Source organism: Garra rufa, chromosome 8 (genome assembly GCF_049309525.1).
Source record: "Garra rufa chromosome 8, GarRuf1.0, whole genome shotgun sequence".
Lineage (NCBI taxonomy): Eukaryota > Metazoa > Chordata > Actinopteri > Cypriniformes > Cyprinidae > Garra > Garra rufa.
The window spans coordinates 29,370,072-29,394,158 of record NC_133368.1 but is presented as its reverse complement, the minus strand read 5'-3'; the positions used below and the strand labels follow the sequence as shown (position 1 = coordinate 29,394,158).

The window sequence follows — 24,087 nt, the reverse complement described above, 5'->3', positions numbered from 1 at the left end:
TGCAAGTTTATATCTCACAATTATGACTTAACTTGCATTTGCGTGTTATAAAGTCAGAATTGCGAGATATAAACTTGCAATTCTGAGAAAAAAAGTCACAATTGTGAGTTTATATCACACAATTCTGACTTTTTTACTCACAACTCCTAGTTTATATCTCACAAATTTGACTTTTTTCTCACAATTCTGACTTTTTTTTCCTCACAAATACAAATTTGTATCTCGAAATTGAAATTCTGACTTTTTTTAAAATATAAAGTCCAATTTTGAGGGGAAAAAAGACGTCACAATTGCGAGATATAAACATGCAATTCTGAGAAAAAAAAGTCACATTTGTGAGTTTATATCATGCAGTATTGACTTTATAGATCTCAATTGCAAGTTTATATCTTAATTCTGAGAAAAAAGTCAGAATTGCGAGGTGTAAAGTTGTGAGATTACCCTTTAGCCGCAATTACCTTTTATTCAGTGATCAACACACACACATACACAAAAAAATTGACCCATCAGTCTTTTTAGGCAAATCACGATTAGGACTCTGCTTGATGACACTCAAAGACGGTTTATGTTTTCATTGCAATGTTTCTTTCAGTGGCATTAGGTTTCGTTTTCATTTTTTTTTGTTTGCGTAAAAGGCGGGTAATCTTGATCTCTTTCATCTTACACGCCTAAAACAATCGTGAACTACTTGAACTCCAGACAGTGCTCTCGGTTATCTCAGGTAGTATATTCAATTAAACTCCAAAAATTCAAACTCAACCAAACTACAAACTAAATCAATTTATATAAAAGCCAAAGCCTTATCCTGTAAACACAAACGACTGTGATTGGTCCATCATGACCAGCGCTGAGAAAAGTAACAGGTGTAATTCAATGTTAACATTGTATTAGATTGTAATTAAATAATTATCTGATACACATATATTCAAAGTTAAATATTATATATATATATATATATATATATATATATATATATTTTTTTTTTTTTTTTTTTTTTTGCTTGTGATTATTAATTTGATTTGTTTACTTGCCTTCATTAAGCTTGAGAATGTTTTACTTACATTAGTTTAGTATTAGTTTTTGCTGTTGTATTGATTTTTTTTTAAAACACGGTGAAAGATTCAAGCTTCAAAAAATATATACAAATAAATAAAATAACATCATTGCAGCAATATTTTTTATGGGTCCAAAACCACCTTGGTTGTGCATTATTTTCTATTAATTCACTTGCCCATCATCAATTATTCTTTACATAATGTAATTTATTAACTATAAATGCATTCAAAAATAAAACGGTTAGAGTTGTCTGCAAGTTATGGAAAGTACATGTAGGGCTTTTAAACCGCGTGTGCCATTGTAAATACTAGGTTTATCCCTCACAGCAAAATGCCTTCTTCTGACTAGTTACCATTCATCATATAAAACCCAAAAGACACACAGCCACAATCAGAAATAAGAGGTGCTTTTTCTGCTCTTCAGGTCCCACCTACTGTATTTATACATTTACTGTAACAATGAATCAAGTCAAGTCTCTCCTTACTATTGCAACTGTTTTGTTTATTTAGAAAATCAGAACAGAATTATCATATCAAAATGATATATGCAGACATATTTCATGAGATTTCTGTCACTGATGTACTGTAAACCTAAATAAAAAAAATTACATGCAAACTGCAGAAAAAGTAAAAAAAAAAAGTAAAAAAAAAACCTAATTGTTAAAATGAAAACACATCTCAATCTCAAGATTGTTCTATTAAACACCTAGTACAGCTTTGGCATCTCTCAGTGCTGCTTTTTTCCGCTGCAAATCCTGTTTCTGTTTCTCCAGGTCTGGAAACACAAAGAACAAAGTCATTCTGATGTAACAGAGCCATTTAGGTCCCCATAACAATTCTCCTTTCTAATATACATTCTAATGTACTCTTTTATTCATTCAAATGATAAGTATAGAAGGCCTTAAATAATGTAACAAATTAAATTTAGGTGGTTATAATGAAATGCTGTACCTTTTTCCAGCTTAGAAACAATGCAAGGCAGCCGTCCAGATGCCCCCAATACTTTGAGAGCAACGTCATAGTCTGTGAAATATTTCACAGCTATCAGTCTTTCAGTTTTATAAACAAAATCCCAGCATTTATTGAGGGTTAAAGAACATGACAGTCCGAATTAAGATTGTTCTCACCTTGCTGGCTGGCTTCCTGTGACTGCACTCTTTCTCCTAGGCTGCTCAGCTGAGACACAAGATCTGAGAAGATTTCTTTAGTCCACATGGCCTCATTACATCGGGTCCAAAATATGGCGGCACTGGACCCTGAGTTCACTGTGGCACCCACATCAGAAGCATCTGCTGGAGCTGGACGAGCTGGTGAAGAAGAAACCCCTGCAAAGGAGAAAGTACTGGTAGCCGCTCAGCTCTGAAGTGAGATGCTGAGCTATTATTCTCATGTTGACAAATAAACAAATATTAAGATCTTTGAATAAACACTTTTTGTAATTGAACTTGGTTGTTGAGTATTACCACAGTACTGTATAATATAAAGCTATAATAAACTGTATTAACAATTACCAGAATCTAAGACAACAGGTGACTCCTCCATCTCCGACGATCTGAAAAAGTACAAACACAGGATCATCTGAAATAATCACACCGTAATCAATAATGTAGCAATGTTCTGTGATTAATCCAGTTCTGATGAGGATCCACACACACGGCACACTTACCCTGATGATGAATCAGAATCTCTCTATTATTAAATGAAGAAAAAAAGAAAGACAGGAAATCACATCTAGACTTTTACATTGTAATCAAAATTAATGTGATATTTATGTCTTTATTTCAGAATAGTGCAGTGATGTTTTGAGACAAACAGTAATTTGGTTAGGTTAAAGTCAATGTATTAATTTATGAAGAGGCTGTAAGTGTGTGTGTGTGTGTGTGTGTGTGTGTGTGTGTGTGTGTGTGTGTGTGTGTGTGTGTGTGTGTGTGTGTGTGTGTGTGTGTGTGTGTGTGTGTGTGTGTGTGTGTGTGTGCGCATGCTGACCTTTTCAGGCATTTTCAGGTCAGGTCTTTCACCGTCTACCGAGCCTTGTAAACAAAAACACCCACTCAGAAAATCTGACAATTCTCACATTGACATTTCATAAATTCTCACAAGTTCCTTGGAAATTTGCATCACTGATACAAATACAATTACAAAAAAAAAAAATGAATTTCTGAATTTAAAATTGAAACACTTACTTGGTCTATTGGATTCTGGATCATGTAATTTACAAAACAGTCTAAAAGGGAACATTAATTAGGTTATTTATTTTACTATATCTAAAACATAAATTGACCACATATTCTTTCATCTTACATATATTTGCCTGCAGAAGGGTCTTCAATGGTTCTGGCATGATCCTCTATGGCGCAGGGATAATGGTACGAGCGCTTACAACGTTTTTCATCACATCCCGCTGTGGCACCGATTTTCTTACAGCGGTGGCAAGACTAAATAAACACACAGCAGTTATGCATCCACAGAGAAACTACACTAGAATATGATGGTCACAGTTTACATTTAATGCACAGAAGTGTTCATGTTAAAGTATAATGCTTTACTATGCTGAAAAATACAAATAACCATTGCAATCAAAATTATTCAAACCTCTAGAGACTGTAATAATTCGCAAAAGTAATATAAATTAAAAGTCATAATGTATTTGAGTTCAGTAATAGTTTGTAGTATAGCTGTCATAACTATTTAAACCCTGTGCAACAGTGCTGTATCATATTTGTATGGTACTGTACAGACTTTAGGAACATGACATAAAACACTCCTAATATTTGAATAATTTTACACTTAAGCTGCATAATTAGTTTATTATTATTTATTAAGTATTGTGTATGGAGACTCATGTAAAGTACCACACAAAATATTTTAAGTTTTAAGTTTTAGAAGCAGTTAACGTGTGTTGTGCAATATTTACTAGTCTTCTTCCTCTCCTCAGCTCTTTCTTTACATCTTCTACTTCAAATCCAAACAGGTCGTCATAGGTGGGCGAAATGTTGCAGATGATCGCTGATGCATACAACTGAAGACACAATCAAATGAACACTTTACAAGCATTACAAACATTACAAGATGGAAACACATATTAACCTAACCTGAAACAAGTAGTCAGCGAACAGCACTATACAACGCATTTCTGTAACGGATGCGATATGAAAACATACTTACCAAACAGTTCTGGTGTGCAGAGATGCTCTCTTTGGATGAGAGAGGACCAGTGACTTCAGTTTCGTCTGATTTCTTGCAAAGTACACAAATAATTTTATTCTGAGATCCCGATTCCATGTCGAACTCTGCTTGATGACACTCAAAGACGGTTTATGTTTTCACTGCAATGTTTCTTTCAGTGGCATTAGGTTTCGTTTTCATTCGTTTTTTTTTTTTTTTTTTTGGTTTGTGTAAAAGGCGGGTAATCTTGATCTCTTTCATCTTACACGCCTAAAACAATCGTTAACTACTTGAACTCCAGACAGTGCTCTCGGTTATCTCAGGTAGTATATTCAATTAAACTTCAAAAAATTCAAACTCAACCAAACTACAAACTAAATCAATTTATATAAAAGCCAAAGCCTTATCCTGTAAGCACAAACGACTGTGATTGGTCCATCATTAACCAGCGCTGAGAAAAGCAACAGGTGTAATTCTATGTTAAAATTGTTTTAGATTTAATATCGAGGGAAAGTCCATTTATTTCAGTAATTTGTTTCAAATAGTGAAACTTGTATGTTATATTAGTTCACTACACACAAAGTGAAATATTTCAAGCCTTTATTTGTTTTATTTGTTTATTTTGATGATTATGGATTAAAGACAAAAAAAATCCAGTATTTCACAAAATTTGAATATTTCATGTGACCAATAAAAGAAGGATCTTAAACACATGTTGGCCTTCTGAAAAGTGTGTTAATGTACTGTGTTATGTCCTCAGTACTTTGTTGGGCCTCCTTTTGCACTAATTACAGCATCAAGGTGGCGTGGCATGGAGGCGATCAGCCTTTGACACAGTTGAGGTGTTATGGTAGCCCAAGTTGCTTTGATATTGGCCTTCAGCTCGTCTGCATTTCGGGGTCTCTGTTCCCTCATCTTCCTTTTGACAATACCCCATAGATTTTCAATGGGGTTTAAGTCAGGCGAGTTTGCTGGCCAATCAAGTACAGTTATTCCATGGCTATTAAACCAGGTACTGGTAGTTTTGGCTTTGTGGGCAGGTGCCAAATCCTGCTGGAAAATAAAATCATCATCTCCAAAAAGCTTGTCGGCAGCAGGAAGCAAGAAGTGCTCTAAAATTTCCTGGTAGACAGCTGCGTTGACTGTGGACTTGATAAAAGACAATGGACCCACACCAGCAGATGACATGGCTCCCCAAACCATTACTGGCTGTGGAAACTTCACACTGGACTTTAAGCAGCTTTACTTTTGTGGCTCTCCGGTCTTCCTCCAGACTCTGGGACCTTAATTTCCAAATTAAATTGGGACCACTGGGCAACAAAACAGTACTTTTTCTCCTTAGCCCAGCACAGACGCTTCTGGCGTTGTTTTTGGTTCAGGAGTGGCTTGACGCATGGAATTCTACAGCTGTAGCCCATGTCATGCAGACGTCTGTATGTGGTGGTTCTTGATGCACTGACACCAGCCTCAGTCCACTCCTTATAAAGCTCCCCCAGATTTCTGAACCGCTCTTGCTTGACAATCCTCTCAAGGCTATGGTCATCCCTGTCACTTGTGCACCTTTTCCGGTCACATTTTTCCCTTCCTCTTAACACTCTGTTAAAATACTTCGATACTGCGCTCTGTGAGCATCTAGCTTCTTTGCAATTGCCTTTTGAGACTTTTCCTCTTTATGGAGGGTGTCAATGACGGTCTTCTGCACAACCGTCAAGTCAGCAGTCTTCCCCATGATTCTAAAGCCTACTAAGCCAGACTGAGACAATTTAAAGGCTGAGGAAACCTTTGCAGGAGTTTTGCGTTAATTAGCTGACTAGATTGGGACACAGGGAGCCTACAATGTTGAACTTTGTCATGATATTCTAATTTTGTGAAATACTGGATTTTTTTTAAAATCCATAATCATTAAAATTGAAACAAATAAAGGCTTGAGATACTTCACTTTGTGTGTAGTGAACTAATATAACATACAAGTTTCACTTTTTGAAATAAATTGAAATAAATGGACTTTCCCTCGATATTCAAATTTTTTGTCACATACCTGTATATATATATCCTTATTATATATATCCTTTTGCTTCTAATTAATAATTAGATTGTTTACTTGCCTTCAGTAAGCTTGAGAAGTGAAGAAGATGTAAGTTTTACTTACATTAGTTTAGTATTAGTTTTTGCTGTTGTATTGAAATTATTTTTTTAAACATGGTGACAGATTCTAGCTTCACAAAAATAAATAAATAAAATAACTAGGGCTGTCAACATTAACGCGTTAATCGCGCGTTAACGCAAATTCATTTTAACGGCACTAATTTTATTAACGCGCGATTAACGCAGCGCGCATTTCTGTTTGACCCACTATAGCCCATTGTTAAAGAAATGGATGCAGTGCTGCCAACCTAGCGAAAAGTGTCTAGCAACAATACATAAACACATAATTGGACAAACCCAATATAGTTTCTGAGGCTCTTCGGTTTTGCTGAACGTGCGTGAGGTCTCCCAATGAATGCGCGCGCACCTCCCTCTCTTCATATCTGCGTCTGCTCTGTTCAGCGAGCCGCAGTGGAGCAGCGCTTTCGGTTAAAACAGATGTTATGTTCATTCCATTGCTTGAAGTGGGCCGGTACGCAGGTACTTCTGTATTTCATCCTTTTGCGTACACTGGCACTTCTGCCATATTTAATGAATGCAAGCGGAGTCGGGCTACGTTAGGATTGTTGCTGTGGGGTTGATGCGTAAAGCCACATACGAGTATGCACGCGAAAACGGCGTATTAAATGCACGTCAAACACATGCATAATTGCATATCATATGTACGCCAAAGTTAATTTCAGCTTGTTAATAGCACGCCAAATAGAAACAGAAAGTCGTGCTAGTGCGCATTTGCATGAGACCAGGCTCTCCAATCAGTACAGGCTAAACTCCTAAAAAGTCAAAGGATCCTGAAGGCATTCAAACAGGAAGTTAAAAACAACGATAATAATGCAGGGAATAGTGACTTATGTCCAGATGCCGGTAAATGATTCTTTTCAGTGATTAAATCATGATCATAATTCAGGATTTTTTTTCAGTTATTATTTCATATTACATTGGTTGTCTGATAACAGAAATATTACATCAAAACAATGGAAACAGTTTTGTTGAGAACTTGGCTGCATCAAATGACAGTATGTGGGCACCGAGAGGCAAACAAATGTAATAATAAATGTAGATTTTGCATGTTCAGAAGAAGTGAGCTGCCCTGTCCTGCAAATAATGTAAACAGGCTTGTGTAAGTAAATTGCTCAGTGCAAAGAAAGAGAAGTAATGGGAACCTGGTGTTTCTATGTTCTTTTTTTCATGTGTCTAATAGACATGAACAAGTTATTTGAAAAACATCTATGACATTTGAAACAAGTTAGTCTAGTCAAGTATGGTTTCACTGATAATAAACACATATTTGCTTAAAGCATCCATGCCAATGTTGATTAGAGTATTAAAAACTTTAAAAAGTGTTAATTTAAGGTACATTTAGAACAGATAAAAATGTGCGATTAATCGCGAGTTAACTCAAGACAACCATGCGATTAATCGCGATTAAAAAATTTAATCGATTGACAGCCCTAAAAATAACATCTTTGCAGCAATAGTTTTATGGGTCCAAAACCACCTTGGTTGTGCATTATTTTGTATTAATTCACTTGCTCGTCATCAATTATTCTTTACATGTAATTTATTAACTATAAATGCATTCAAAAATAAAACAGTTATGAGTTGGCTGCGAGTTATAGAAAGTACATGTAGGGCTTTTAAACCGCATTCTCCAAGCTACCTACCCCTGCTTACCTATTTATACATTTACTGTAAAGATGAAACAAGTCAAGTCCCCCCTTACTGTTTTGTTTATTTAGAAAATGAGAACAGAACAGAATGATCATATCAAAATTATATATGCAGACATATTTTATGAGATTTCTGTCACCGATGTACTGTAAACCTAATAAAATAACAAATGACATATGCTGTCATTGCAGACTGTAGAAATAGTAAAAAAAAGTAAAAAAAATTGTTAAAATGAAAACACATCTCAATCTCAAGATTGTTCTATTAAACACCTAGTACAGCTTTGGCATCTCTCAGTGCTGCTTTTTTCCGCTGCAAATCCTGTTCCTGTTTCTCCAGGTCTGGAAACACAAAGAACAAAGTCATTCTGATGTAACAGAGCCATTTAGGTCCCCATAACAATTCTCCTTTCTAATATACATTCTAATATATCATTACAAGGCACAAAGAAATTTTTTATTCATTCAAATTATAAGTATAAAAGGCCTTAAATAATGTAACAAATTAAATTTAGGTGGTTACAATGAAATGCTGTACCTTTTTCCAGCTTAGAAACAATGCAAGGCAGCCGTCCAGATGCCCCCAATACTTTGAGAGCAACGTCATAGTCTGTGGAATATTTCATAGCTATCAGTCTTTCAGTTGTGTAACAAAAACCCAGCATTTATTGAGGGTTAAAGAACATGACAGTCCGAATTAAGATTGTTCTCACCTTGCTGGCTGGCTTCCTGTGATTGCACTCTTTCTCCTAGGCTGCTCAGCTGAGACACAAGATCTGAGAAGATTTCTTTAGTCCACATGGCCTCATTACATCTGGCCCAAAATATGGCGGCACTGGGCTCTGAGTTCACTTTGGTACTCACATCAGAAGCATCTGCTGGAGCTGGACGAGCTGGTGATGAAGAAACCCTTGCTGGAGGAGAAAGTACTCGTAGCTGTTTAGATTTGAAGTGAGATGCTGAGAGTGTTTGTACTGCGGATGTTGACACTGCTGGAACGTCTACAGTGGGGCTTGAATGCAGAGGTGACCCGGGCTGACCTGAGGGACCATCGATGAAAAAGTCCAGGGTATGCGTAGAGTAAGCGGTATCTGGTGAGACAGGGTCAGTGGGTGCAGCTCTGGGTGGTGGTGAAGTTCTGCTTGTGGATGGCTTTTCCTTATGTTTGGGGGCAGTGACAGGGTGAGGGGAGATGCACATAACTGCTGGGGCTGCACCAGCAGGTGAAGAAGTTTCTAGACTGTGCTCTGAAACACAGAGAAAAAACAATTTTGATAGATTTACACATCATTGAAATGGCAGCAGCAAGACAAGACAAGAGAGATGAACACACCTGATTCTGCTGAGGGTCCAGAGTCCATAATAACGGTACATGGAACAGTGATGCGGTAAGTTTTTGATGATAACAAACTCTGAGACTCTTCCTGAGACACAAGTTATAAGAGTGACTGAGAAAAGTGATGAATATATATAATACACCATTCAAAAGTCTGTTTTTTTTCTTGAAAGTTAATTATTTTATTCAGCAAGGATGCATGCACCAAATTAACATAAAAGGCAGGAAAGACATTTGTAATGTCACAAAAGACTTCTATTTCAAATAAATGCACATACAAGAATAAACTACATTATAAAATCTATTACAATACAGTTATTTTATATTGTAATAATATTTAACAATTTTACTGCATTTTTGCTTGCATAAATGTTTACGGTGTGACATGAGTGTGATGTGTTTTGTACAGAGAGACTCACTGAATCGATGTCGGTGTCATCGTCAGCTTCTGAAAATAACGAAATTGTTTCTTTACAGTAAATAGTGATGAATGATACTTCTCTTTTTTTTTTCAAAAATACACGAACACATTTGTACCTGGGGTTGATGGATTGAGTTTTTCACACTGCCTGTAGACAAAGGAAAACACCTTACATAAACGTACATTCCTTTACTATTAATTTTTTGCCAAAATACCATGGTAAATAATGGTATTTTTGTATCTGTATCGATTTCAAATTGGTTCAAAATCCTAAACATACCTTGTTTTTTCAGGCACAGGAGTGGACTGCTTTTAAAATCGAACAGAGAAACACTTTATTGCTACAATTTTACTGCCAAATGTTTTTAAAATTAAGATCTTTAAGGAATAGTTCACCCAACATTTTTGCATTAACTCACTCTCCTGTCTTACTCTTACTGACTTTCCTTTGTGGAGCTAAAAAGGAAAATTTCAAAACATCTTAAATTTTTTGTCCAAATTAAAAACAGTCACACTGGACTGGAATGATGAGGGTGAGTAAATAATGACACAATTTTCATTTATGGGTGAACTTTCTCTTCCAATTTGGGCTTAAGTTTGTTATGAAACTTTGGTACATATGGACACATATCAAACACTCCAATTTTATGATACGAGACTCACATTGGGCTGTTTTGGAAGCATAGAGTCCTCCGGATCTAACACTGGATCCGTAGCTGGAGCAACTACATGGTCAGTGCTGGTGGGGCCTTCATCATCTAAAACAGAGAGACACATTATTCAAATTGTTTTGATTTTAATTGCGTCTTTTATGCAACCCAAGAAATGTCTAAAATTCATATTCCCTTTTTGACAGAGAAATAAAACGAAATATATAATAAACACCTGAGTCTAGAACGCGTTTCACTTTTTTCTTTTTGGGAGTTTCCTGTTCTGGTGATCTACAAGAAACCAAAACACAGAATCATTACAAAAGCACCATGATTACGAACAGGACAATAATCTGTAATTAACAGAAGTAAGTTTTCTACAGACTACTCACAGTATCGGTGAATCATATATCCTCTGTTATTAAATAAGATAAAAAAAGACAAAATTAGAATAAGCTGTACTTTTAACCAGTATAATTTTTCAAGTAAGTTTGTCTATTTGTCTTCTAAACAAATTCTGACACTTCAGATGTTTTTTTTTTAGCATAATGGAAGTAAAATTACCATCTGTGAATAGAATTCTGTACAGTTCTCATCTCTGAGATAATAAAAATGACACATTCAAATTACATTAATTAGCTATTAAAAAGTAAAATTTATGTTATGAAGTGATATTTAGTGATAATAGTACACAGCAATTTTATTTGATCATTTTTTTCTAAATGTTGACTGTACTGAGGTGCACTTAGGGCGTGTCCAAATCCACTTTTGATAGTTTAACGATGGAAAAAACTGTTGGACATGCCAGGCGCATGTTCCAAAAGGGTTGTATTCTCTTAATGAGGCATGGGCGTGTTTTGACATAAATGCGCCATTGACTTTACACCAGGTTTTAGTTGGTCAATGACACAATTGTATAGCCTGGAAAAATCCAGACCCTAATCTATTAAGATTAAGGGTCTGGGATCGAGCAATGAAAACTGCCTAACTCGAGGGGCGGCACCAAGCATGCATTTGAAACTCTAACTGCACGCAATTGGATAACGCCACGACCAATCACAACAATACACGCTTAGCTACCAGCAGAGCTAAATGATGTTTCATTAACAAAGTTCGGGAGAAGCGCGTCAGATGCTTAGCGTAAACATCACAAGTCAATCAGCGCCATAGGTTTAAATACAGCTGACTCACCTCAATTCCCTCGATGGTTTATCAGTAACCCTCCACCACCCCATCTCATCACTCCGAGTTCTCGCTACTCCTATTGGGGGGTAACGTACTCTGGGTTCGGGCCACTCCCGAGCTCGGAGCCCTTCACCGGACAGCACGCCAAACATGCACTACTATTCTCTGGCTAATTATATGTAAGCGTGAACTCGTGAACTGATAGATTAAACTCTTGCCGTATCCAGTCGGCAAAACAGCAAAAACGTCCTTCTTGCAAAGGAACGATTCAAGTTTTCGGTTTTCTGTTCCTCTTTTATATGGAAAGCCAAGTCTAACTCGTTCATTGTAGCGGCCAAAGCTGTTTCAAACAACTTGTTGTTCATCTGTAGCGACAGCGATCTTTCAAAGTTTACTATATGATTCGGATGTCGCAGTGCTGTCATCATCAGCTTAGCTCGCCTCTGGCCCGCCTACATCAGATACACCGATTTGATTGGTTCCCACAATTGCTTACGTATTGCAGTAACCTGCATCACTGCTCGATGCCAGAGTGTCTTGCAGAGACAATTCAAATTGTGCTCTCGCGAGACCTCTGGATTTCCAGGGTAACAATTGTATTCAGTTGCCTCAAAATAGCAACACACCAACAATGCACCTGAACACACCTCGTTTTCAGACCAGCACACCCATGGGCGAACAGAGGGGCACAAGTGCATTTGCTATTTAAACAATGTGGTGCTGGACATAAAAATGACAACTCCGTCAGGCTGAAACTAACAAAAGACACTTGCATCATGCCTGGCGTTGCATTGTGCTGGGTAGTGTTAATTTCGTCAGACGAGACGAGACGAAATATGTTCGTCAACGACCTTTTTTTTCATGACTAAGACGAGACGATGACAAGACTGCACCACTGTCCAAAAACACTGACTAAGACTAAATTAACATGCCTTATTGTTGACGAAAAAAGACGAGACGAAAATGTTTTGCATAAAATAAAAACTAAGATAAAATCTCTCTTCATTTTCGTCTACAATCGTCTCTGCTTTTTCATCAGCTGTTACGGCTTTAAAATATTCAAACTGCGCTTTGGCGCGCTGAGCCAGAGACGGACGAGCTCTGCTCTTGTCATATAATCACAACTATGCAGTGTTTTTAACCACATAACGCTTATTTTAGGTTTCAGACATTTAAATACACATAAGTACTAGTAAAAGGAGACATTTAGAGTTTGTAAAATACACACATAGGTCTATGGAAGCAGCAAATAACAATCTATTCAAATATAATTTGCCGATGTGTTTTATTCATATCACATACACATAGGCTTAGTAACTAAAAAGTTCACTCTATTCCTCTTCTAGTTCACCAGCCACTTGCATGTATTTCGGGAGAAACGGATGAATGTAAATACGGCTGACAGGACTCTCTGAGTCTGAACAGCAGCGCGAACAAACATGGCCGCGCCCATCTCACGTTACAGATTACGACCCAGATCATTTATATAGGGTTTTAAACGACGAAACATACTAATTCAGACATATTTGTGAATCGGAATATTAGATAGTTCATGGCATGGTAAGCAAGTGTGTGAGTATTCTGGATAAAAAAGGAAAAACGAAATAAAAGCGATCTATCTGTCATACAGTGTTATTGTGTCTGTGTTGTGTCACGTGACAAGCTTGATGCGTCGCCATGGAAACAATAAGGACGAACGTTCTAAAATAACGGTCGCTTAAAAAAAAACTCACTCTCAGGGGTCCGCTAGAATATTTTAAACTCACCACTGAAAGGGTTTATCATTTGTGAATGTGTCTCCTAAATCAGAAATTGAAAACCAGACACGTTTAACATTTGCATTCAACAAAAATCATTCAACAAGTGTATTTTGTCAGGTAATTATGACATTTAACCAATGTTTGAGATATGTTGAGATATGATAACACTTTTTTTACTGAAATGTGTATCAGTAATAATCTCAGTAATAATGTGTTATTTAAAAAAAAGACTACAATTTTTTGACTAAACCTAGACTAAAATATATTGAGTTCTTTTTTGACTAAAACTAGACTAAAATTAAAAGACTTTTAGTCGACTAAAACTTGACTAAGATACCTTGAGTTTTCTTTTGACTAAAACTAGACTAAAATGACGAGACTTTTAGTCGACTAAAACTTGACTAACAAAAAAAGATATGTGAATGACTAAATATGACTAAAACTAACAAGGACATTTGGCACAAGACTAAGACTAAGACTAAATTAAAAATAGGTGACGAAATTAACACTAGTGCTGGGTGTATGATAGGGCCCCAAATGTCTTTATTTAAAGAAAAGCTAAGGAGAGAGAGACAGAGAGAAAGAGTGAGAGTGTGAATGTGAGTGTGTGTTCTGACCTTGCCATGCAGTTCTCCTGGATTGTCTGCTGATCCACAAGCCTTCTGAGAAGACGTTAAGTCCCGATTTATTGAACCTAACAAACACACAATATCTTATACTAGAAACTCCTCTCTATAGATGGACTCAATAAGCTATTACTATCATCAAATAAGCTCCTGAAAATAATGTGACTTTTTACAGTAAGAAATGAAAAATGACCCTATACTTTCACACACAGTGTTCATTTGTACCTGTGGTAGATGGACTGGGACCTGCACAGGACCTGTAAATAGAAAGAGAAACTTATTCAAGGAACTTAGACAAGAATTTTTGTCAGTACAATGGATGACTATAGTCTTCATCACATCTCGTTCTAGTACATGTTTCATGCTGGATACTTTCTGTAGATTAATAAAGCTCAGCATACCTTTTACTTTCAGGATCAGGGGTTGACTGCTATTGAAATTAAAAAGAGAGAAAATACAACAATATTACTAACAACTTTAAAATAGTTTAAAATGTTTAAAAGATGATTTGTAATTGGAGACATTCACATGATGAATCAAGACTCACATTGTTTTGATTTGGAGATGCACAGTCCTCTGTCTTTACTGGAGCATGCATAATTTCATTGTCATCGTCATCATCATCATCATCATCATCATCATCATCTATGATAAAATCATAATAGTCCAATGTTAATAATGTTTTACATTTACATTTCAATTTCTGTCAGCAACATGCCGAAAACCAGCTATTATTCTCATGTTGATAAATAAACAAATATTAAGATCTTTGAGTTATTGAGTATTACTGCAGTACTGTGTAATATAAATCTATAATAAATTCTATGAGCACTTACCTGAATCTATGATAATATATGGCTCGCTCTTCTCTGATGACCTGAAAAAGTGCAAACAGAAGATCATCTGAAATAATCACATTGTAATTATGACAATGTTCTGTGCATTATCTAGTTCTGATGAGGATCCACACGCACGGCACACTTACCCTGAACATAAATTAGAATCTCTCTATAATTACATGAAGAAAAAAAAACAAAGACAGGAAATCACATCTAGACTTTTACATTGTAATCAAAATTAATGTGATATTTATGTCTTCATTTTATAATAGTGCAGTGATGTTTTAAGACAAACAGTAATGTATGTCAATGTTTATGAAGTGTTTATGAAGAGGCTGTAAGTGTGTGTGTGTGTGCATGCTGACCCTGTCAGGCTTTTTTATGCCAGGTCTTCGACCATCTGGTGTTCCTTGTAAACAAAAACAGCTCAGAAAATTTTGTAAATAATTCCTTACAAATTTGCATCACTGATACAAATACAACAAAGCAAAAAATAAAAATAAAAAACACTTACTTGGTTTTTTGGATTCTGGATCATGTAATTCACAGTACAGTCTAAAAGGAAACATTAATTAGGTTATTTTACTATATCGAAAACATAAATTGATTTGAATTGAATATTCTTTTCTCTTACATATATCTGCCTTTAGAAGGGTCTTCAATGGTTCTGGCATGATCCTCTATGGCACAGGGATAATGGTACGAGCGCTTACAACGTTTTTCCTCACATCCTGCTGTGGCACCGATTTTCTTACAGCGGTGGCATAACTAAATAAACACACAGCAGTTATACATCCACAGAGAAACTACACTAGAATATGCTGTATAATGTTTTTGAGTTAAAGGATTTTTTGTAATATAGCTGTCATAATTATTCAAACCCTATGCAGCAGTGCTGTTTTTAGATTTGTATGGTACTGTACAGACTTTAGGAATATGACACATAAAACACTTCTAATATTGCAATAATTTTTCACTTAAGCTTTATAATTACATGTATTGTGAATGGATACTGTGTAAAGTATTGTCCAAAACATTCTGTGAAAAATATTAATCAGTTCAAATAAATTATAACGTTTTAGAGGCACTTATTAATGTGTGTTGTGCATTTGCTTTTGCAATGATATTTACTAGTCTTTTTCCTCTCCTCAGCTCTTTCTGTACATCTTCTACTACAAATCCAAACAGGTCGTCATAGGTGGGCGAAATCTTGCAGTAGATTCCTGATGCAAACAACTGAGGACACAATCAAATGAACACATTACAAGCATTACAAGTTATATACAGTAGTCAACATTTGAATTGGATCAAATCCATTCATGAAAGTTGTCCTAAAATCAAACTTGCCTAGAAAAGGTGAAACACTTGTTTAACCTAATCCAAACCAAACTATAACAGTCAGCTAACAGAACTGATAGACGGCACATTTCTATAACGGATGCGATATGAAAATTACCAAACAGTTCTGGTGTGCAGAGATTTTCCCTTTGGATGAGAGAGGCCCGGTGATTTTAGTTTCGTCTGATTTCTCGCAAAGTGCACAAATAATTTTATTCTGAGATCCAGATCCCATGTCTAACTCTGCTTGATGACATTCAAAGGCGAATCACGTTTTCATTTAAATGTTTCTTTCAGTGGCATTAGGTTTCGTTTTCATTTTGTTGCTTAGAAGGCGGGTAATCTTGATCTTTGTCATCTTGCATGCATAAAACACTCTTGTTAACTACTCGAACTCCAGATAGTAATATTTCGATAATCTCAGGCAGTACATTCAACCTTCTATCTCAACTAAACGTCTAAATCGAATATATAAAAGCCAAAGCCTTAGCCTGTTAGCACAAACGACTGTGATTGGTCCATCATGACCAGCGATGAGAAAAGTAACAGGTGTCACGTAAAACAAAGTATTTAACATTACACGTAATGTTTTAACTTTAACATTACATTAGATCGTAATTAAATAATATTTATTCTGATATATATTCAAATAGTTATATATTAAAATAGGCAAAAGTCGTTAGTCAACTACGGTTTATATACACAATATTGATTTGTAAACATTTCTCCATTGACAGCCATTTAAATTTAGCTGCATGTTCTGACAAAAAAGCATTTTTTGTCACACTGCCATTGAGATGAAAGTGAATGCTAATGGACAGTTTAAAAAGCTATGTTTTAAAACAGAAAGCAAGATACTAAGAATTTTTTTTAGAATTTTTTTTAGTTGCTGTTGCAACTGTTTTGTTTATTTAACAAAAAGAGAACAGAACAGAATGATCATATCAAAATAATACATGCAGACATATTTCATAAAATCTCTGCCACTGATGTACCGTAAACCTCCATTAAAAAAAATAACATATGACACATGCAAACTGCAGAAATGTATAAAAAACAACATAATAACAAAAAAATATATATATATGTAAATAAATTCATTGATAAAAATTATAAAACAATTTTATTAGATTGTTATATTAAAGACCTAGTACAGCTTTTGCATCTCTCAGTGCTGCTTTTTTCCTCTGCAAATCCCGTTCCTGTTTCTCCAGGTCTGGAAACACAAAGAACAAAGTCATTCTGATGTAACAGCGCCATTTACGCCCTCATAACAATTCTCCTTTCTAATATACATTTTAATATTTCATTACAAGGCACAAAGAAATTTACTCCTTTATGCATTCAAATGATATGTATACAGGGGCTTAATAATGTAACAATTTAGATTTGGGTGGTTACAATGAATGCTGTACCTTGTTCCAGCCTAGAAACAATGCAAGGCAGCCATCCAGATGCCTCCAATACTTTGAGAGCAACATCATAGTCTGTGGAATATTTCATAGCCATCAAACTTTCAATTGTATAAACAAAAACTCAGCATTTTATTGAGGGTTAAAGAACATAACGATGATATTTCAGGTTCAATACAAGGTAAGCTCACATTTGATAGTGTTTGTGACAATATGTAAATGAAAAAATGATTATAGATCATGGAAGCTAATTTCGACTTCTTATCTCACAATTCTGACTTTTTTCTCGCAATTCTGAGACATAAACTCACAATTGCATGTTATAAAGTCCAATAAAAAAAAAAAAAAAAGAATATGTTTTCACAACTGCAAGTTTATATCTCACAGTTCGGACGTAACTTGCAATTTTGAAAAAAATAATAATTGTGAGATATAAGAATTGTGAGTTTTTGCAAATTCTGACTTTATTTTAGAATAAAGTCTAAATTTTCTCTTTTTTTATTCAGTGGCGGAAAAAGGTTTCCATAGATCACTAATCAGCACATACACACCTTGCTGGCTGGCTTCCTGTGACTGCACTCTTTCTCCTAGGCTGCTCAGCTGAGACAAAAGATCTGAGAAGATTTCTTTAGTCCACATGGCATCATTACATCTGGCCCAAAATATGGCGGCACTGGACTCGGAGTTCACTGTTGTACCCACATCAGAAGCATCTGGACGAGCTGGTGATGAAGAAACCCCTGCCGGAGGAGAAAGTACTCGTAGGCGTTTAGATTTGAAGTGAGATGCTGAGAGTGTTTGTACTGCGGATGTTGACACTGCTGGAACGTCTACAGTGGGGCTCGAATGCAGAGGTAACCCAGGCTGACCTGAGGGACCATCGATGAAATAGTCCAGGGTAGACATAGAGTAAATGCTATCTGGTGAGACAGGGTCAGTGGGTGCAGTTCTGGGTGGTGGAGAAGTTCTGCTTGTGGATGGCGTTTCCTTATGTTCGGGGGCAGTGACAGACCCAGGCGAGGTGCACATAGCTGCTGGGGCTGCACTGGCGGGTGATAAATGTTCTAGGCTTTGCTCTGAAACACAGAGATGGAGTGCGTTTGAAAACAACTATTTTGGTAGATTTAAGCCTCATTGAAATGACAGCAGCAAGACAAGAGAAGAGAGATGAACTCACCTGATTCTGCTGAGAGTCCAGAGTCCATAATAACAGTACATGGAACAGTGATACAGTATGTTTTTGATGATAACAAACTCTGAGAATCTTCCTGAGACACAGAGAGAACAATGTGAGTAAGTGCACTGGTAGCTGTGGGCAAGTTAGAGAGTGAAAGAGTATAGTGGTGAATATAATACGCCATTCTAAAGTTTGGTTTAGATATTTATATTTTTTTATTTTATTCAGCAAGGATGCATCAAACTGAACATAAAAGGCAGAAAAGACATTTATAATGTCACCGAGACTCTATTTCAAATCAATTCTGAAGACTGGAGTAATGGCAGACTAAAATTCAACTTTGCCCTCATAAGAATAAATTACATTATAAAATCTATTACAAAATCAAAAAGTTATTTTAAACGGTGATAATATTTCACAATTTTACTGCATTTTTGATTGCATAAATGTAGCTTTGGTGAGTATAAGAAACGTCTTTTAGAAACATTAAAAATTCTTTTAAACGGTAGTGTAACTATTATACTAAATTGTTTGATTAAAAAAAAAAAATTTAATTTTTGAGTCCTGATTCATTTGTACCTCTGCACTTAATGTTGCTGGCTTGACAGTTTGTTAAAATTACTAGCTATGGAAATGTTTTCCAAAAAGGTATAGGGGAGCCTTGTTTTATTTATAGATCATCCTCAAGCCTTGGATCTTTCTTGCTATGTATCAGACTGATATGTATGTAGCAAACAATGCCTTTGTCCCGAAGTGCCATTGGGGTTTTGTGTGTCATTGTACTGCATTTATGTTGTCAGTTTTGGCATAAAATATCAGTAAATACATCTGCTTGTTTACGGTGTCACATGAGTGTGATGTTTTGTGTACAGAGAGACTCACTGAATCAATGTCGGTGTCATCGTCAGCTTCTGAAAATAATGAGATTGTTTCTTTACAGTATTTAATGATAAATTATACTTATTATTTTTTTAAAAATACAAACACATTTGTACCTGTGGTTGATGGATTGGGTTTTTCACACGGCCTGTAGACAAAGGAAAAAACTCAAGAAAAGCTTCTTACATAACTTTACTATTTTTGCTAAGTTACCATGGTAAATGATGGTATTTTTGTATTTGTATTGATTTCAAAATGTTTCAAAATTCTAAACATACCTTGTTTCTTTAGGCACAGGAGTGGACTGCTATTAAAAGTGAACAAAGAAATACTTTATTGCTACAATTCTACTATGAAATGTTTTTAAAAATCATTTAAGATCTTTAAGGGTTAATTCACCCAAAAATGCCTTTTTTTTTTTGCATTCACTCACCCTCATGTCTTTCTAAACCTGTTCTTCAGTGGAACTGAATAAAATAATTTGAAAAAATGTCTCTGATATTTTGTCTATTTTAAAAGTCAGTGGGGTCAAGTCTTGCTTTAAAAGGCAATGCAGGCACACAAGAATGAGGGTGAGTAAATAATTACACAATTTTCATTTTTGGGATGAACTGTCTCTTCTAATTTCAACTGAGCAGTTTCAGTGAAGGTTAATATGAAACTTCGGTACATATGGACACATCAAACGGTCCAATTTTATGATACGAGACTCACATTGGGCTGTTTTGGAAGCGTAGAGTCCTCCGGATCTGACACTGGATCCGTAGCTGGAGCAACTACATGGTCAGTGCTGATGAGGCCTTCATCATCTAAAACAGAGAGACACTTTATTCAGATTGTTTTGATTTTAATGACTTCTTTTATGCAGCCCAAGAAATTTCCAATTTTCAAATTAAATTTTTCCGAAAATTTGTAATAAACACCTGAGTCTAGACTGCGTTTAACTTTTTTCCTTCTGGGCGTTTCCACTTCTAGCAATCTAAAAAAAAATGCAGAATCATTACAATAACTCTGTGACTAGACAATATTCTGTAATTAAAAGTTTTCTACAGAGTACTCACCGATTCATACACGGTCTGTACATATATGGATAAGGTGTACTCTGTTATTAAACAAGATAAAAAACTAAATTAGAATAAGCTGTACTTTTAACCAGTATTATTTTTCAAGTAGGTTTTTCCACAGTATTTGTCTTTTAAAAGAATTCTGACAAGATCTAACTTTTTGGTGATACAGCCTAATCTGCTTCTTAACATAATACAAGTAAAATGACCATCTGTGAATACAATTCTGTAGCCACTCATCTGAGATGAGGTCCAATAAAATGACACATTTGAGTATAAATAACACAATAACACAATTTTAGTATATTTTCTAGATGGTGATAACTGTACTGAGAAAAACATCAAGTGTCTTCATGTAGAGGAAAGCTGAAGTGTGTGTGTGTTCTGACCCTGCTATGCAATTCTTCTGGATGGTCTGCTGATCCATAAGCCTTCTGAGCAGATGTTAACTTTAATGAACCTAAACAAACACAAATGCATTTCATACTACAAACTCCTCTGTACAGATGGACTCAATAAGCTATCAGCATCATTAAATTAGCTCCTGAAAATCATGTGACTTTTTTCGTTAAAGTAAGAAATGAAAAATACTGTAACCCTTTGCTTTCACACACAGTGTTAATTTGTACCTGTGGTTAATGGACTGGGCCCTGCACAGGGCCTGTAAATGGACAGAGAAACTCGTTCAAGAAACTTAAACAAGAATTTTCATCACATCTCATCCTAGTACATGATTAATGCTGGATACCTTCTGTAGATTAATAACGCTCAACATACCTTTTACTTTCAGGATCAGGAGTTGAGTGCTATTGAAATCAAAATTAAATGTTTACAAGATGATGTGTAATTAGAGATATTTACATGATGCATCAAGATTATATAATGAAAACTCACATTGTTATGATTTGGAGGTGTACAGTCCTCTGTGTCTGACTCTACTGGACCATACATTTCAATGTCATCATCTATTATAAAATCATAATAGTCCATGTTGTTAATGTTTACATTTCCATTACAATATCAATATCAACATGCCAAAAACAAGCTATCATTCCCATGTTCAAAAACAAACAGACATAAAGATCTTTGAATAAACAACTGAACCGGGATATTGAGTATTACTGCAGTACTATGAAATATATAGCTGTAATAAATTGTATTGACAATTACCTGAATCTATATAAATAGGTGATGTCCTCTTCTTTTTGGGCAAACTCACTTCTGACGATCTGAAAAAGTGCAAACACAAGATCATCTGAAACAATCAAACTGTAATTAATAATATGACAATGTTCTGTGCATTATCTAGTTCTGATGAGGATCCACACACACTGCACACATACCCTGTAGATGAATCAGAATCTCTCTGTTATTAGATGAAGAAAAAGGAAAGAGAGGAAATCACATTCAGACTTTTACATTGTAATCAAAATTAATGTGATATTATAATGTCTTTATTTCAGAATAGTGCAGTGATGTTTCAAGACAAACAGTAATTTGGTTCGATTAAAGTCAATGTATGTGTTTATGAAGAGGCTGTAAGTGTGTGTGTGTGTGTCTATGCTGACCCTTTCAGGCCTTTTCAGGTCAGGTCTTTCACATTCTGCCGATCCTTCTAAACAAAAAACACCAACTCAGAAAATGTGACAATAATTCTCACGTTGACATTTCACATTTTCACACAAGTTCCTTACAAATTTGCATCACTGATACAGGTATAATTACAAAAAAAGAGAGAAATCTTAGTATTTCTGAATTTAAAATCAAAACACTTACCTGTTTTTTTGGATTCTGGATCATGTAATTTACAGAACAGTCTAAAAGGAAACATTAATTAGGATATTTTACGACATCTAAAACATAAATTGATGAAATATTTGTTCATCTTACATAAAAGTGTCTTCATGAATTCTGGCATGATCCTTTATGGCGCAGGGATAATGGTACGAGCGCTTGCAACGTTTTACATCACATCCCGCTGTGGCACCGTTTTTTTTACAGCGGTGGCAAGGCTAAATAAACACACAGCAGAGAAACAACACTAGAATATGATGACCATTTGGTCACAGTTTACATGTAATGTTCAAAACTATTCATGTTAAAGTATAATGCTCAACAATACAAATAACCATTGAAATCAAAATTATTCAACCCTCTAGAGACTGTAATAATTTACACGAGTAATACAAATGAAAAGTGACATTGCCAATATACAAAGTAATGTTATTGAGTTGAAGGATTTTTGTAATATAGCTGTAGAATTATTGAAACCCTATGAAACAGTGCTGTTTTTAACTTTATTATATAGTAGTGTACAGACTTTCAGAACATGACACTCCTAATATTTAAATTATTTTACACTTAAGCTGCAAATACAGTTCATTATCTATTGTAGTTCATCATTAAAGCGCTGTGTTATGTATTACACAAATTTTTTTTAGAAAAATATTAACTTATTAAAATTTAAGTTAATGTGTGTTGTGCATATGCTTTGCAATGATATTTACTAGTCTTCTTCCTCTCCTCAGCTCTTCCTGTACATCTTCTACTTCAAATCCAAACAGGTCGTCATAGGTGGGCGAATTCTTACAGTAGATCCCTGATGCATACAACTGAGGACACAATCAAAGCATTACAAGTTATATATATGGGAATTCTTCATTGACTTGCCTAGATAAAGGTGAAACACATATTAACCTAAATTCAAACCAAACTATAACAGTTAGCGAACAGCACTAATAATAAGAGCTACTACAACGCATTTCTGTAACGGATGCGATATGAAAATATACTTACCAAACAGTTCTGGTGTGCAGAGATGCTCTCTTTGGATGAGAGAGGACCAGTGACTTCAGTTTCGTCTGATTTCTTGCAAAGTGCACAAATAATTTTATTCTGAGATTGAAACAGATCCGATCCCATGTCGAACTCCGCTTGATGACAGTCAAAGACTGTTCACGTTTTCATCGCAGTGTTTTATTTAGAGGCATTAAGTTTCGTTTTCATCCTGTTGCGTAGAAGGCGGGTAACTTTGATCTTTGTTATCTTGCATGCATAAAACACTCTTGGTAACTTCTCGAACTCCTAACAGTACTCATGCAGTACATTCAACCAAACATCAAACTTCTAACTCAACTTTAAACGTCTGAACCAACTTATACAAAAGCCAAATCTTTTTCGTGTAAGAACAAACGACTGTGATTGGTCCATCATGACCAGCGCTGAGAAAAGTAACGGCTATCACGCAGTGGCGTACGGGACACCCCCGCAGCCCCAGCAGTGCGTGGGGGCCCAGACGCCGTTCTAAAAGGCAGTGACTTCAAGGCGCTGCAATAGACGCGAGACGTGAGCGCAAAGGTAGTGCA

The 24,087-nt window shown here is 35.6% G+C and overlaps 3 protein-coding genes across 4 annotated transcripts; all 3 read right to left on the bottom strand.

Moving 5' to 3' along the window:
* Positions 1-1,645: 1,645 nt before the first annotated feature.
* On the bottom strand, positions 1,646-4,399 carry LOC141340138 (PHD finger protein 11-like). Its single transcript, XM_073845066.1, has 9 exons — positions 4,221-4,399; positions 3,970-4,074; positions 3,367-3,490; positions 3,042-3,085; positions 2,722-2,744; positions 2,567-2,607; positions 2,183-2,380; positions 2,007-2,078; positions 1,646-1,830 (listed from the first exon to the last, which is right to left on the bottom strand). The coding sequence occupies exons 1-9, from the start codon at positions 4,335-4,337 to the stop codon at positions 1,754-1,756; spliced, it is 801 nt and encodes a 266-aa protein (XP_073701167.1). The 5' UTR covers positions 4,338-4,399; the 3' UTR covers positions 1,646-1,753.
* Positions 4,400-8,086: 3,687 nt separating this feature from the next.
* Positions 8,087-16,661, bottom strand: LOC141340688 (uncharacterized). 2 transcript variants are annotated; one of them, XM_073845755.1, is made up of 21 exons: positions 16,309-16,661; positions 15,984-16,088; positions 15,487-15,620; positions 15,367-15,407; positions 15,218-15,261; positions 14,999-15,021; positions 14,851-14,890; positions 14,561-14,656; positions 14,415-14,443; positions 14,239-14,270; positions 14,005-14,081; positions 10,835-10,857; positions 10,678-10,733; positions 10,456-10,550; positions 10,073-10,101; positions 9,909-9,940; positions 9,791-9,819; positions 9,369-9,459; positions 8,749-9,282; positions 8,574-8,645; positions 8,087-8,377 (listed from the first exon to the last, which is right to left on the bottom strand). In XM_073845755.1, the coding sequence occupies exons 1-21, from the start codon at positions 16,423-16,425 to the stop codon at positions 8,301-8,303; spliced, it is 1,776 nt and encodes a 591-aa protein (XP_073701856.1). In that variant the 5' UTR covers positions 16,426-16,661; the 3' UTR covers positions 8,087-8,300. The 2 variants fall into 2 exon arrangements, with proteins under 2 accessions (XP_073701856.1, XP_073701857.1); XM_073845756.1 differs by having other exon boundaries at positions 10,073-10,098.
* A 498-nt stretch (positions 16,662-17,159) lies between these two features.
* LOC141341033 (uncharacterized) lies at positions 17,160-23,859 on the bottom strand. Its single transcript, XM_073846170.1, has 21 exons — positions 23,519-23,859; positions 23,230-23,334; positions 22,613-22,734; positions 22,499-22,539; positions 22,291-22,337; positions 22,066-22,088; positions 21,893-21,951; positions 21,617-21,687; positions 21,500-21,528; positions 21,352-21,383; positions 21,112-21,182; positions 20,720-20,760; positions 20,582-20,637; positions 20,373-20,467; positions 19,937-19,965; positions 19,775-19,806; positions 19,662-19,690; positions 18,780-18,870; positions 18,154-18,678; positions 17,606-17,677; positions 17,160-17,406 (listed from the first exon to the last, which is right to left on the bottom strand). The coding sequence occupies exons 1-21, from the start codon at positions 23,642-23,644 to the stop codon at positions 17,330-17,332; spliced, it is 1,773 nt and encodes a 590-aa protein (XP_073702271.1). The 5' UTR covers positions 23,645-23,859; the 3' UTR covers positions 17,160-17,329.
* Positions 23,860-24,087: the final 228 nt, after the last annotated feature.

Excerpts from the sequence above, each read along its gene's own strand:
- LOC141340138 (XM_073845066.1), bottom strand. The coding sequence starts at position 4,337 with ATGGAATCGGGATCTCAGAATAAAATTATTTGTGTACTTTGCAAGAAA. Across the intron at positions 3,086-3,366 it reads CATTGAAGACCCTTCTGCAG|GCTCGGTAGACGGTGAAAGA; the intron begins GCAAATATATGT and ends TTTGTTTACAAG. Across the intron at positions 2,381-2,566 it reads ACCTGTTGTCTTAGATTCTG|GGGTTTCTTCTTCACCAGCT; the intron begins GTAATTGTTAAT and ends TCTCCTTTGCAG.
- LOC141341033 (XM_073846170.1), bottom strand. The coding sequence starts at position 23,644 with ATGGGATCGGATCTGTTTCAATCTCAGAATAAAATTATTTGTGCACTT. Across the intron at positions 21,952-22,065 it reads GATTCTGATTCATCTACAGG|ATCGTCAGAAGTGAGTTTGC; the intron begins GTATGTGTGCAG and ends GCACTTTTTCAG. Across the intron at positions 18,679-18,779 it reads TGGACTCTCAGCAGAATCAG|AGCAAAGCCTAGAACATTTA; the intron begins GTGAGTTCATCT and ends TCTGTGTTTCAG.
- LOC141340688 (XM_073845755.1), bottom strand. The coding sequence starts at position 16,425 with ATGGGATCTGGATCTCAGAATAAAATTATTTGTGCACTTTGCGAGAAA. Across the intron at positions 14,657-14,850 it reads CATATATTATCATAGATTCA|GATGATGATGATGATGATGA; the intron begins GGTAAGTGCTCA and ends TTTATCATAGAT. Across the intron at positions 9,941-10,072 it reads CCTGTGCCTGAAAAAACAAG|GCAGTGTGAAAAACTCAATC; the intron begins GTATGTTTAGGA and ends CTTTGTCTACAG.